Source organism: Brachypodium distachyon, chromosome 4 (assembly GCF_000005505.3).
Source record: "Brachypodium distachyon strain Bd21 chromosome 4, Brachypodium_distachyon_v3.0, whole genome shotgun sequence".
Lineage (NCBI taxonomy): Eukaryota > Viridiplantae > Streptophyta > Magnoliopsida > Poales > Poaceae > Brachypodium > Brachypodium distachyon.
The window spans coordinates 33755108-33768704 of NC_016134.3; the positions used below are offsets into that span (position 1 = coordinate 33755108).

A 13597-nucleotide genomic window follows, 5' to 3' on the forward strand; every position below is an offset into this window, starting at 1 on the left:
TAGAGTATAAATTAATCTGTCTTGTACTCATCTACTGGCCCTACTGACTAGCTTGTGCGCTGGCTACACGAGGTTGGACATCATTAACTATACAAAGACCTCATAGATATATTGTTGTTGATAAGCTTCTAGACTTATTGAAATAAGTTTGGTTCGTTTCCTAAGTTGACAAACAGAAATGTGTTTCCACGGAATTTCTAGAATAAATCAACTGAGGTCGAAATTTGTGAAAAAGGCATTAATACAGATTTAGCAAATTAAACATAAAGGTCCAAGTAAGGTCATAAGCACTTAATGATCGTACAGCGGGGATAGCTCAGTTGGGAGAGCGTCAGACTGAAGATCTGAAGGTCGCGTGTTCGATCCACGCTCACCGCAAGCATAATTTTTTTCTTTCTAGCTTAATCTTCCCCTTTCTCTGCTCTTACTGCCGACCTTGAGGCTTGAGCTCACCTTTTCCAGTGCCTCTGTATGTTGCTGATCAGGCTAGCTGCCGGAGCATATTTGTTTTGCCCACTGAATCCAGCGACAAGATAGCAATAGACTAGAGATGTTTCAGTTTGGAACTTGACGTGAACTGGGTCGAGTTGTTACATTAAGACATAATTAACTGGATCGAGTTGTCCGATGAAACCTCACAGAATCCCATCTAAAAAACACAGACACAATCTCACAAGATTTAACTGAACCGCCGCCTGCCGATGTCGTTCGTCATCAAGGCATTTGCGATTGCAGCCCGAGTCCATGAGCAGCGCCGGCACGGAGAGAAAGGAAAGGAAAGGAAAATCGGTTGCAGTCCGATTCCAGAAAGGAAACTTTTACTGTATTGTAGCAGTTACTGTTACGACGACGACACGGTTACGTTGCGCGCCTCTACGAGCAGCAGAGGAGATCCAAGAAAGGAAATTAAAAGTTGTTGCAGTCCGAGTTGAGTCCTCATACGTTGGAAATCGATCTGCCATCGACGCGCCTTTTTTTTATGTGCCATCGACGCGCCCTTGCCCCGCGCCCTCCTGCAATTTTCCACCGAGATTTCCTTCCATCTCGACTCCTCTCGCCTTTCCAATCTACTAGGTTGAGCCTCCGCGTCCTCGATCTGCTCCCCGGCCTTTGCCCATGGAGATCATCGCGCACAGAGAGGAGCCCTTTTCCGTGCTCAGGCGGAAGCGCGCCGTGCCGACGTCGTGCGGCGCAGTTGACGGAAAGAAGCTGGAGCCCTTGACCGTCGGCAAGAAGACGGCGGTGCGCGCGCGGGAGGTCCTTGGGCAGCGGTTCCAGTCGGAGCTCGTCGCGGTCCGTCGACTCCTCAAGAAGGCGATTCCTCCCTCGTTGGCTCCTGGTTTCTTGGCCGCGGAGCCACCGGCCAAGAAGAGGAAGGCGTCTCCTGCTCCATTGATCCAGCGCGCAGAGGCGCCCAAGAAGATGACGGCGGGTGAGAGGGAGCAGCTGGCTGCCGACCTGGCCGAGCTAGCGGCGGAACTCCCCCATCACATCATCGAGCTCTTGAAGAAGAACAGCCGCGGCATCCACGGCGGCGAAATGGAGATCGATATCCACGCCGTCCAAGACGCCGCCCTCGCCGAGTTGCAGATGTACGTGGACAAGTTCGCTCGAGAGAGGAAAGGATCGCGCCAAGAAAGCAGCAAATCGATGGCCGAGGAAGAAGACGAAGATGTTGACATCCTTGGTGGTGTCTCCCCGTTAAAGATCGCGCCGGCACCGGCGCAGCTCGACGAGGAAGAGGAGGTGTTCGTGGACATCTGCGGCGACGCCTCACCGATGCCGAAGAATCAAGACTCAAGCAGCCCTGCTAGCTCAAGCGATTCAAGCGATTCTGATTCAGACTCAAGCAGCAGCAGCAGCTCCGGCAGCGACTCAAGCAGCAGCAGCGATTCCGACGGAGATTCAAACGAGAGCGTCAGCATCAGTCCATGTCCGGCACCGGCAGAACGCGCCGCCAAGCCGCCAATAACCGACCTGATCGCGCGTGCAAAGGAGTCCCTGCAAAGGCAGCGGAGGGAGAAGGCCCGTCAGGAGGTGCTCGAGACGGAGAGGGCGGCCATGCCCAGCAACAGCATTGATCAAATCGACCTGGAGTTCTTCGGCCTTGCTCGGCCTCAAGATCAGTACATGGTCGGCTCGCGCAGCTTCTTGCGCCCTCTTGGCCTCTTCCTCAAGGACGACGACCACCACCACCACCTGCAGCAGCAGACGAGCTTCTTCCAAGAAGAGGACCTAGAGGAATGGATTGGCTTTACGCCTCCTGCCAGCTGCCGTACCGCGCGCTCTCACGCTGGGAATGGATTGGCTTTATTGTTTTCAATTAGCTTAATTCTTTCGACAAATAGAGCTTGACCCATACATATTAAATCGCTCTCCCATACATAGTGACTAATGCATCCGACAACAGGTCCAGATACTGATTAAATCATTTTCACACATCGCTCCGACCAGCACTTCAACCCTAAAAGTAGTACATACAACTACATTACACGCATGACAAAATCTACAACAAAATCATAACATAACACCACCAAATCAGGACCAAGTCATAATTTACAATCTATACAAATACACATTCACATCTTGCCGTCATTGCACTGCCACTACCACAATCCTATCTCCATTGACAACCCATTATATTGATCAGTCCAATGTCTCTTAATGTCGTCACCATATAATTTAACGGACATTCTTGAAACTGTCACAAAGCTGAGTGTGGAATTCAGCAGTGGTAAAACAACATGGCAACTGAGATCAATAATCTGGTCGTTAGGGACAAAAATTATGGCAATTGAGCAACGGTAAAATAACATGGCAACTAGGATCAACTAATCTAGTCATTAAGGATAAAAAATATGGCAATTGAGCGGTGGTAAAATAACATGGCAATTAACATCAAATAATATGGTCAATAGACGTAAAAAAAATATGACAATTGAGTGGTGATAAAAGAACATGGCAATTAGAATCATATAATCTGGTCACTAGGTGTACACAATATGGCAATTGGGCGATGCTAAAGAAAATATGGCAATTATGATCAAATAATCTGGTCACTAGACTAAAAATATGGCAATCGCAGCGATGGTAAAATAACATGACAATTAGGATCAAATAATCTAGTCACTAGGAATAAAAAATATGGCAATTGAGCGGTGATAAAAATAACATGGCAACTAGGATCAAATAATTTGGTCACTAGGTGTAGGAAATGTGGCAATTGAGCGATGGTAAACAATATGGCCACTATGATCAAATAATTTGGTCATTGGGGATAAAGATATATGGCAATTGAACGGTGAAAAGAACATGACAATTAGAATCAAATAATATGGTCATTTGAGGTAAAATATGGCGGTTGAGCTCTTGTAAAACAATGGGGCAAGTAGGATCAACTAATCTGGTCAGTACCTGTAAAAAATATGGCAATTGAGTGATTGTTAAACATCATGGCAACCGACTATATACAACATGGCAACTAAGATAAAATAATCTGGTCATTAGGTGTAAAAATGATGGCAGTTGAACAGTGGTCAAACAACAACATGATTGTCATCTTCTGTTTTTACATGTGATATATAAGATAAATCAGTTATTGTACATCTTCTGTTTTTACATGTCTTGCCATGCGTGAATTAATGGTTGTCTCAATTTTGTCTGATCTCCCAAATGGAGAAACAGAGATGCCATTTTCAGTAACATTCTGACTGCTGCCAATTTGCTATCGAGAAGAACGTTTTAACACTAACCAAGCTAGCAAGATGCCAAACCTGATTATGTTCTTGATGCCTTTCAAAAGGCATGTAATTCTGCGAAATGTATGTTAAACGTGATTCAGCAAGTGCAATATAAGATAAATTTTAGTCACGTTGTTTGTTTTTACATGTGTTGCCATGCGTAAATGGTTGTCTCGAAGTTGCCCGATCTCCCCGAAGGAGAAACAGAGATGGAGATGCCATTTCCAATAACATGCTGACTGCAGAGAATTGCAATCAAGATTCAAGAAGATTTTAACATGCAACTGGAAGCATCCTAGATAGAAATCTTTACTAGTTACTGACTTACTGTACATACTTCGTGGACAGAAAAGGCGGGAAGGAAAAACAGAACAATGTTGCTTGATTTTGCCGAACTCGTCTAATGGGAAACACCGGATGCCCAATGACAGCATGCATCCAATTAATCGTTCTGAGCATTCAGAGAGAGGGAGGGAGCTTCCAGAGAGAGGGAGAGAGCCTTGGCGTTGCTAAAGAATCTGATCAGCCGGACGAGCTTCCAGTGTCATATGTTGGGCTCTTCCTGAAGGCTGAGGACGACAGTGCCGACAGCTGCCCACAACGGCACAACATATGCTCCAGGTCATTTATTTCTTCACGACCATCAAACTAACTTTTCATCTACAAAACAAAACAAGAATCAGTGTGCTAAATAAAGTATGCTGATTTCTCGTCACCTGATGATAATGATCAAAGGACAAAAGATATTGAGTGAGCGTACTACTATGAGAGCATGCCGATAACCGGTGTCCTGAGCATTCAGAGAGAGGGAGGGACCCTGGCGCTGGTGGCAGTTACAGTTAAACCTCATGCTATAACCAGTACAATTCGTAACTGAAAGGAAATAACAGTGGAATGTAACTGGTTGCTTCATCATTACTTCTTCAAAATCTGTCACACAAGACAAAAACAGTCAGCTAACACAGCTCGTCTGATTTTTTAAATGGAATTACAATTCAATTGTAGGTCCCAAGAAAATACATACATCATCGGCGAGAGTGCAGGGTGACCTTAAGAGTAAAACCAAGGAGCACTGTGCTGACAGGACTCCATTCCTCTGAAATATGAACATAACCGTCACCAGCTACGAATACCTTAGTAATGCCTGACACGGCACTTGGACAAACTATAAAAGCAATCTTTTACCACCTTGCCATTATAGTGGACATCACCTATTTTACAATTATAATCATAAGTTCGCTCTTGTAGTCGAAAATATTCTTTTCAGAGAAACGCATAACGTTTGGCATGTCTTATTACCACGGTCCCCGACTCCCCAGAGAACATCATGTGCAGTGTGCATACTGGTTTACAAAGCAGCTATGGATATTGAATCTTCCAACGTAACTGCATGTTGCAAATATCAAAGGTGGAATCAAGGACTCAAGACCCTTCGATGTTTACCATCTTCATGGTAACAGCAAATATCAAAGGTGGAATCAAGGATTCAAGCCCCTTCGATGCTCCTCATCTTCATCATTCTCTGACTTCTCTGCTTCTGACTCTTGTAATAGCTCACCTGCAAACCGTCTTGAATATTTCCAGCAGAATTTTAGCACCATGCTGCCATATCAGGGGGCATCTGCATGCAGTTTAACAATGTGGTTAGCTCACTATTTTTGTAATGAATTTGAAAATTCAGTTTAACCTGATTGTCTAATGCAAATGAGCACTTTTTTTCCATCAGCCATTTCTAAGATTTCACAGCCATCAGGATCTGAGAGGCTTTGCATAAAACAACTCAGCTGTTCAAATTGAATGGAATTTCTCCTCCATTTTTCACAGCACAAGTACATCTAATAGTCCAATGAACTGTTAGTGCAATGATGTTGTCACAACCTTTTGGAGGTCTTTAAGAAAACAATATATGACTTTGGTAGTAGTATACTTACTCAGCATTGGCTGCATGTTATCAGTTGTGTTTATCAAAACACATGGGAATGCTCTCTTTTCCTTGATATATATCAGGCAAACAAAGACCTTCACGGACCTTCAATTTCCTTGTCGCCTCCTCACCTTAACCACGTGTGGACTTAAAGGCAGGTCATTTCGGGGGGAGAGGGGCAATTCTTCACATCGTGAGATATCTCAACAACTTTTAACGCTTCCTTATGTCCATGGGCATTTGTCTGGAGCCATCAATGCTTGTACAATTGTCCTGTCAGTAGTAAGGTCTGCATCATCATTTTCTTCAATTTGATCGATCACAAAGTGTTTCCTACACTTCGACCCTCTAGCATACCTATTCAAAAGGTCCATGCCGATGCCATCACACTTAACATTACGAGCAACCATGCATTGCTTCGCGTTTAGCTGAGCGTATCATGGCTCTCTGAGTGCTTGAAGTCTTGCTTCTCATCGTGCCCTCCTGAAAGACCCCTACGTCATCTAGCAAAGTCACATTCATCTTGACACTCTTTGGTCTCTTGACTTTTGTCTTCACATTAACAAGACCACTAGCATGAATCCTCGGAGTACCTTGTCTCAAGCTTCCTTCGCATTTGCTTCTCACATCACCACTCCCTGCTACTAATGGTGCACACTTCCGTCTTCAGTCTTCACTCATCCATTTTCTTAGTGGAACGATGTCTTGGTATATCTTTTTTTAACACCATGTTGTAGATGGTCACTACCGAGGAGGCCTCCTGCAAAATCATCTACAGCATGGTTGACGACTTCAGACTCCTGGATCTTACAATTGCGTGCTTCAGTAGCTCTTTCAACCTCTTCTCCTTTGATTTGCATTTCCTCATTAGATGCATCTCCCCTTATAACATTAAAGAAGCACCATGACATGAAGTTGGAACTGTGGGCAAGGCATCCACCACAGATGCATGGTTAGTAGCGAAACTGATCGGTGTGGCTTCCGATACCAAGCCCTCCTCACCTCCCATGCCGGTGCTGCTAACCGCAGGCCTCCCACAGCCGAGTGGAAATCTGCGCATGGCTGAGACTGCTCTCCTCTTGGGAGGAAGATTTACAGTGGATGTCAACCACCTCTTCTTTTTGGCTCCATCCTCTTTCCTCGTCAACTCACCGTCACCCTTTCTGCTTCCTGTCTCCCTGCCATCATCCCCACTAATAACCTCCAAGTCCCTTACAGATTGACCACTCTCCCAGTCAAGCTCAAAACTGATCGGTGTGGCTTCGGATACATACCCATCGTCACCTCCAATGCCGGCGCCGATAGCAGCAGCTCTCCAGCAGCCACGTGGAAATCTGCGCATGGCCGAGACCTCCCTCCTCTTGGGAGGGGGATTCACAACGGACATCAACCACCTCTTCTCTCTGCCCCCATGGTCTATCCTTACCAACTTGCCATCACCTGCTCGGCTTCTCATCTCCCTGCGGTACCGACCGCCAATAACCTCTACGTCTGCTACGAATTGACTACTTTCTCGGCCTCCCTTCCTATCCAACAGAAACGAATCCGCCACAAACCCGCCATTCTCCATGGAAGCATTAGCAGCAGCAACAGCACAACTCTGCAAGGCAGCGTACGCCGGCGGCAAAGCCCTGCTCTCTACCTGACCATCCCAGGTGCGAACATCGACATTGCCGGGCGCTTGCGCCTCTCCGCCCTCATTCATCTTGTCTCCTTCCTCAACCGCGCTCTCTGGCTGCGGCTTAGGTCGGGCGCGCGGGAGGCCACCATTGCACGCCGCCGAGGAAACGGCCGGGTGGAAGGCCGCCGCGACGACCCCTGGGACGGCGGGGAAGCGGCCGCAGCCATGAGGCCAGGAGCGCTGGGCGGAGACCCTCCTCGACCTCGCCCCGCAAGCCCCCACCCCCGCCATCGGGACACTGAACCTACACAAATCCAGATCGAAACACTGTTAATCGACCAAAAAGAGAGAAGAACTAAACCCTATAAATCCAAAATCGTTACAATAAAGGAGGCGACGCACTCACCTCGCGCAGTCGCGCAGACGAGCGGCGGCTGCAGCCTGCAGGCGGCGGGAGAAGAAGAGACGACGGGAGAAGATAGCGGCTATAGCTCGCCTCCGGACGGATATGCCTGCCTATAATTTGAGCGTTCGTTGAATTCCCATGCCAAAAAGGTTTCCAGCCGCTCCGTTCTATAATGTACAAACGTACGGAGTATAAAAATTTAACTTTCAAACAGATAAAAGGATAAAATTTATCTGACCATAAAAAAATATCAAATTATTAAGTTCATTAGATCTGTCATAAAATACGATTAACTAGTACGATACCCGTTTGTTGCTATAAATCAACAAAATACAAGCAAACCATTACAAGTCTTCCTACTTTTTTTAAAAAAATCACACGTCTCCTTGTTTTCTTTTCTTCGTCACTGGTGCACAGTTGCCCCCACTCCACTCCGCTTTGCTTCATGTGTCCAAGATTTTCATGCAAACATTGAATAATATAACCGGAAAACATTGACGACAAAATTCATCTAGCCACGTGAACACGAGCTTGTAGATAATTTGACACATTCATAGGAAACCCATGCCATCTAGATTTTCATGCAAACAGGATCTTGATATTATGACAATTATTTGAAAAAAGACACTTAACTGGTAGGTAATTTGACACATTCATAAAAGACCCATGTTTATTTTAAATTTAGCTATCTCTGTTTTTGTAGGAGTGCATTACCAGATGTTTTTGAGGAGTCAATGAGAACCATTGTGCAAATCGATCGGTGCAGATGTTCAAGCCTAACACTGGGATGACGTTTGCTTTCAGTATCAGGAATGATGATAACTATACAAACAATAAGGACATCTTCCTTCAAAAATAAAATAAAAAAATAAGGGCATCTAACAATGCAGGAAATCAATATCAACTATCGGTATGTGTCGTATAACTGTGATTGATTTGGTAAAGACACAAAGCTATCCACTCAGTACTACTCCGGAGTAGATGTGGGTGCAAAGCCATGATCAAGATACTACTTACTGATAGCTCACAGTGGTATGTCCAAGCTTTTATTGAACACAAATATGCAATCACATTAGAGGAAGGGGATTTCGGTTGATCTTGCATCAACGGCATTTCTGGAAGAAAAAAAATGCTTGCTAAACGTGATTGATTATGTGAAATTACATATATAATTGCTCAATTAGTGTGTCAGCCACATTAGTGATTTTGTACATTCCTACATAGCGTAAATGGTTTCTCGAAATCAGCCGAGCTCCACAAGAGTAACAGAGATGACATTTTGATAACGAAAAGTCAAACCCCTGCTTGGGTGTAAGAATTTGCTGTGAGAGATTGTTCATCCGTCAAACTGCAATAATATCCTTTCTTTCAATTCCTCTCTCCCAAATGGAACTATTTTTAGATCGTAGCGAAAACGCAAAAGATGACCACTTTGTGGATATTTAGAGACTAGAAACAGCTACTCTAAGGATGTGTTTGGTATTACAGTGTATTATGATAATCCCGTTTTCTCAAACATCTTTAGCTTATTTTCTTGTTTGGCTAACTAATTTTCCTTCTGACCTTGTGGCTACAGCGAAGCTCTCGCTTTACAGCAAACAATACAACCTTGTCCGCTCGAGAGTGACAAAAAAATTGAAGATGAAAAAAGCAATAATTAGCCTCATTGTAATTTCCTCATATATAAGATTATGATTTGTACAGTGGTCACTAATGTGAACCTTTTCATTTCAGTACAATTTACATGTGTTGAACTGAAATAAGTGTGTATTAAACTGACATCAAAAGATCCACCGTCCACGTTCACTTATTTGTGAAGTATTTCACACATACTATTTGACTGTGGGTTAAATAGATTCAAACATGATGAAAAAGAGTTTGTGCTAATTTTTCAAAACAGGGAATGGTGCCGCAAGTTCAAATTAATCACTGTACATTTGCATCCTTCAGATTCATGTGAAAGATTGAAACAAACATGCCTGATTCTGCAAAACTGGTTTTTAAAAAGGAACTACAACCAAACCGCATGGTGTGCCCAGTACAATTTTGTTTCAGAAAAGAAAACGAAAAAAAGGTACAACTTCTCTGGAGGTTTCACCATTACTTGTGATCAAAGTTTCACACAGAAATAAGCAGTGAGCTAACGAAGCTCACATGCTCTTCAAATGCGGTAATAATTCATAGACGAGTAAAATGAAGGAGTACTGGGCTGACAGGACCTCTTTCCATTTCATTGATGACCATTACCATCACCAGTCACCAATATGCCTTAGTAAAGCCTGAGACGACACTTGGATGAACCACAAAAGCATTTCTTTACTTTCTCCGTGCCATTCTTCCGGACTAGACCTATATTATAATTATAATCATAAGTTAGCTCTTGTAGTGGAGGAATATTCTTTTCAGCGAAAAGCATAACGTGCGGCATCCTCTTGTCATCATGGTCCCAGAGAACATCCTGTGCATGCAGGTTTGGAGAGCAGCTATGGTTGATGAATCTTCCAACATTACCGCACTTTGCAGCATCTATTGTATAGCCTACATTATCATCCATTGTCTCAGAGGTAGAAGATTGTAAACCTTCTTCATCGTCACTGTCACGACCAATATCAAACAGGTACTCATCATTCTCTGTCTTTTCAGCATCATTCTCTTGCAATAGCTCACCTACATACTCACATATAAAACTGCCTGAAGAGATAAAACTGGGGGATCTTACACCCCAACCTGTCTTCCCCGTCTTAAATATTTCTAGCGGAATTTTGGGACCATGCTGGCTCACCCTATTGTGGCATGTTGGCGGGCACCTGCATGCAATTTTGACCATTTGGTTAGCTCCCCATTTCAAACCAAATTTGCAATTTCAGTTTAACCTAATTGTTAAATATGTGAAAGAATAATTTTTCTGTGAAAGCCAACTTCAGGTGAACAAGTTTTGTCTCATGAGCCATTTCTCATATTTTACTGCTACTGGATGCCGGTCTGAATCTATGATATCAGACTAAGTATAACATTGCATAAAAGTTTCAGTGGCAGTACGAAATATTGTCTACTATTATAATAAACCGAACTCTAAAATCAGTAATTCTTGCCTAGCTTGGTTATGCTATTTTGTTTTAAGCTAGCTATTGAACAACCTACCTGCACGATGGGCCACACTCGTATATGACAGGCTCTGTATAAACAATTTCACTATCGAAATTGAATGGAAGTTCTCCTCCATTTTTCACAGCACAAGCACATCTACTAGAATCCGAGCAACCATTAGTGCAGTCACAGCCTTTTGGAGGTGCTTTCACATATGAAGGTGGAAATATGACTTTGGTGATGTACTTAAATGGCACTGGCTGCATTTCATCAATTGTGTTGAACACACATATCGGAATGCTCTCTTTTCCTTGAGATATATCAGGCAAACAAAGACCTTCACGAACTGTCCGGGACTTATTCCTATGAGTAAGAGACCGAGAAATACCAGCAATAGACTTCTTTCCTTGCGTCCATGGGCATTTGTCTGGAGCCATCAATGCTAGTACAATTATCTTCTTAGTAACAAGACCCACATCATCATTTTTTTCAGTTTGATGAACCGCAAGGTGATTTCCAGACTTGGACTCCTTAGCAAACCTATTCAAAGGATCCTTGTCGATGCCATCAAATTTTAAATCGTGAGCAACCACACGTTGCTTCACGTTAATAGTTGAGCAGGTCACGCCTCTCTGAGTGCTTGGAGTCTTGTATCTCATCATGTCATCTTCAAAATCATCTAGCAATGTCACGTTCATATTAACACTCTCTAATTTCTTGCCTTTTGTCCTTACATCAACAAGATCCCTCACATGAAACTCCGAAGTACCTTCTAGCAAGCTTCCTTCACATTTGCTTCTCGCATCACCGTCCCCCGCTAATCGTGGTACGTGCTTCCGTTCATGCGATGGTGTACTCTCATCCATCTTTGTAACTTTGCTTTGGGCATCAACACTCTCATCCACGAAAGCGACACACGATGGGAGGGTGACACATAATTTGTTATTTTTTTCATGCGCAACTACTGCCGTAGAGTTTTCGTTATCTTCGAAGGAGGAATATCTGTCCTCTCTTGTCTCATGCCTAGTCAATGTAGAAGGGGTCACTTTGGAGGGCAATTCATTCCTTGGAGCAGCATTTTTTATTTTCACGTCATCCCCACGAGCAAGAGACCGGGAAACACCCGCAAGAGACTTCTTTCCTTGTCTCCATGGGCATTTATCTGGAGCCATTAGTGCTTGTACAATTATCTTGACATTACTAAGCCCCGCGTCATTATTTTCTTCAATTTGACCAGTCACAACATGATTTACACACTTAGACTCCTTACGAGACGTATTCAAAGGTTCCTTGCCGATGCCATCACGCTTTAACTTACGAGTCACCATGTGTTGCTTCACGTTAATATTTGAGTGCGTCACACCTCTCGGAGTGCTTGAAGTATCATTTCTCACCGTGCACTCCTCAACGACTCCTGCATCATCTAGCAATGCCACATTCATCTTCGGATTCCTTAGTCTCTTGCCCTTTGTCTTCACATTAACAGGATCTGTCACATAAGTCGATGGAATACCTTTCCGCAACCTTCCGTTCCATTTGCTTCTCACGTCACCATCCGCTGCTATTAGTGATATGGGCTTCCGTTCATGTAATGTTCTTGTCTCGTCGATCTTCTCAGCAAAACCATGTCTTGGTGAACCTTTTGTAACATCATTTTGTGGATGATCATTGTCATCTTGATCTTGTGCAAAATCATCTAGAACAAAACTTTTGCCAACACTAGACTCTTGAATCTTATGATTGTGTGCCTCGGTAGCTCCTCCAACTTCTTCTCTTTTGCCTTGCATTTCATCATTAGATACATCTCGCCTCAAAATCGAAGAAGTTGTAACCATGTGTGAGGCATCCTCTGCAGAGACACCCCCACTAGCGAAACTGATTGGTGTGGCCTCAAATACATATCCCTCCTCGCCCCCAGTGCTGGTGTTGGTAACAGCATTCCTCCAGCAACCAATGCTGGTGTCGACAACAGCATACCTCGGAGAGCCACGTGGAAATCTGCGAATGGCGGAGACCATCCTTCTCTTGGGAGGCGGATTCACAGCGGAGGTCAACCACCTCTTCTCTCTGCCCCCATTCTCCTCCATCTTCTCCAACTCACCATCACCCGTTCTGCCTCTCCTGTCCACGCAATCCCTGACAAATTGACCATCCGAGGAGCACACATCACCATCGCCACCCTCTTCCCTCTCCTCCACCAATGTCTCTGGCTGCGGCTGAGGCGGGGTGTGCGGGAGGCCGCCACTGCACGACACAGGGGGAACTCCCGCGTTGCCAGCAGCCTCCTCCTCACTTCCCTCGACGAGGCCACCGGCGGCGCCCTCCGCACTGTCGCCATCCTCTGCTGCAGCGGGCAAGCGGCCGCAGCGAGGCGGCCAGGAGCGATTGGCCTCGTGAGGCACCCGCAGCTCCAGCCCCACCATCGGTGCACGAACCCTACAAAACCAGATCGAAATTAAACACACCGTTAAATAGATCCGAAAAGGAACCCTAAAATTCGGGATTCAGCGCGTCCATGCATCTATGGTCCAACGAACTGCCGCGCAATGAGGCACTCACCTCGCGCGCGCAAACGGGCCGCGGAGACGGCGAGGCGAGGGGGATAGCGATGGCTGGTGAGTGACTTCAAAGCCTTCAAGGGGAAGTGGAGCAGAAAGGTTCCGGAATTACTGGTAACGACTAACTGGGCGGTTCAGAAAGGGAATACACGTAAATATGAAAGGTCGGATGGTCTGGAAAAGAATTCAGGACGGACGTGGGAAATAAAAATATGAGGGAGGGAAGGGGGGAGCGGTGGGCAAACCTAACCGGCCGAGGGC

At 44.9% G+C, this 13597-nt stretch overlaps 2 protein-coding genes and 1 non-coding gene across 4 annotated transcripts; 1 reads left to right on the forward strand and 2 right to left on the reverse strand.

Annotated features, from left to right (window-relative positions):
• Window positions 1-305: 305 nt before the first annotated feature.
• TRNAF-GAA lies at window positions 306-378 on the forward strand. Its single transcript has one exon. It is a non-coding gene; the product is annotated as a tRNA-Phe (tRNA).
• A 2129-nt stretch (window positions 379-2507) lies between these two features.
• On the reverse strand, window positions 2508-7851 carry LOC104584660. Its single transcript, XM_014902991.2, has 5 exons — window positions 7692-7851; window positions 5672-7589; window positions 4765-5361; window positions 4501-4670; window positions 2508-4400 (listed from the first exon to the last, which is right to left on the reverse strand). Exon 2 carries the CDS (start codon window positions 7574-7576, stop codon window positions 6548-6550), a length of 1029 nt encoding a protein of 342 aa, XP_014758477.1. The 5' UTR covers window positions 7577-7589; window positions 7692-7851; the 3' UTR covers window positions 2508-4400; window positions 4501-4670; window positions 4765-5361; window positions 5672-6547.
• A 1762-nt stretch (window positions 7852-9613) lies between these two features.
• LOC100843697 lies at window positions 9614-13478 on the reverse strand. Of its 2 annotated transcripts, none has more exons than XM_003576393.4 (3): window positions 13338-13478; window positions 10833-13214; window positions 9614-10498 (listed from the first exon to the last, which is right to left on the reverse strand). In XM_003576393.4, exons 2-3 carry the CDS (start codon window positions 13199-13201, stop codon window positions 9961-9963), a joined length of 2907 nt encoding a protein of 968 aa, XP_003576441.1. In that variant the 5' UTR covers window positions 13202-13214; window positions 13338-13478; the 3' UTR covers window positions 9614-9960. The 2 variants fall into 2 exon arrangements, with proteins under 2 accessions (XP_003576441.1, XP_024319121.1); XM_024463353.1 differs by having other exon boundaries at window positions 10325-10498; window positions 11167-13214.
• Window positions 13479-13597: the final 119 nt, after the last annotated feature.

Coding starts and splice junctions, on each gene's coding strand:
- LOC100843697 (XM_003576393.4), bottom strand. CDS start 13,201: ATGGTGGGGCTGGAGCTGCGGGTGCCTCACGAGGCCAATCGCTCCTGG. Junction 10,499..10,832: donor GAGTGTGGCCCATCGTGCAG/GTAGGTTGTTCA, acceptor AATTGCATGCAG/GTGCCCGCCAACATGCCACA.
- LOC104584660 (XM_014902991.2), bottom strand. CDS start 7,576: ATGGCGGGGGTGGGGGCTTGCGGGGCGAGGTCGAGGAGGGTCTCCGCC.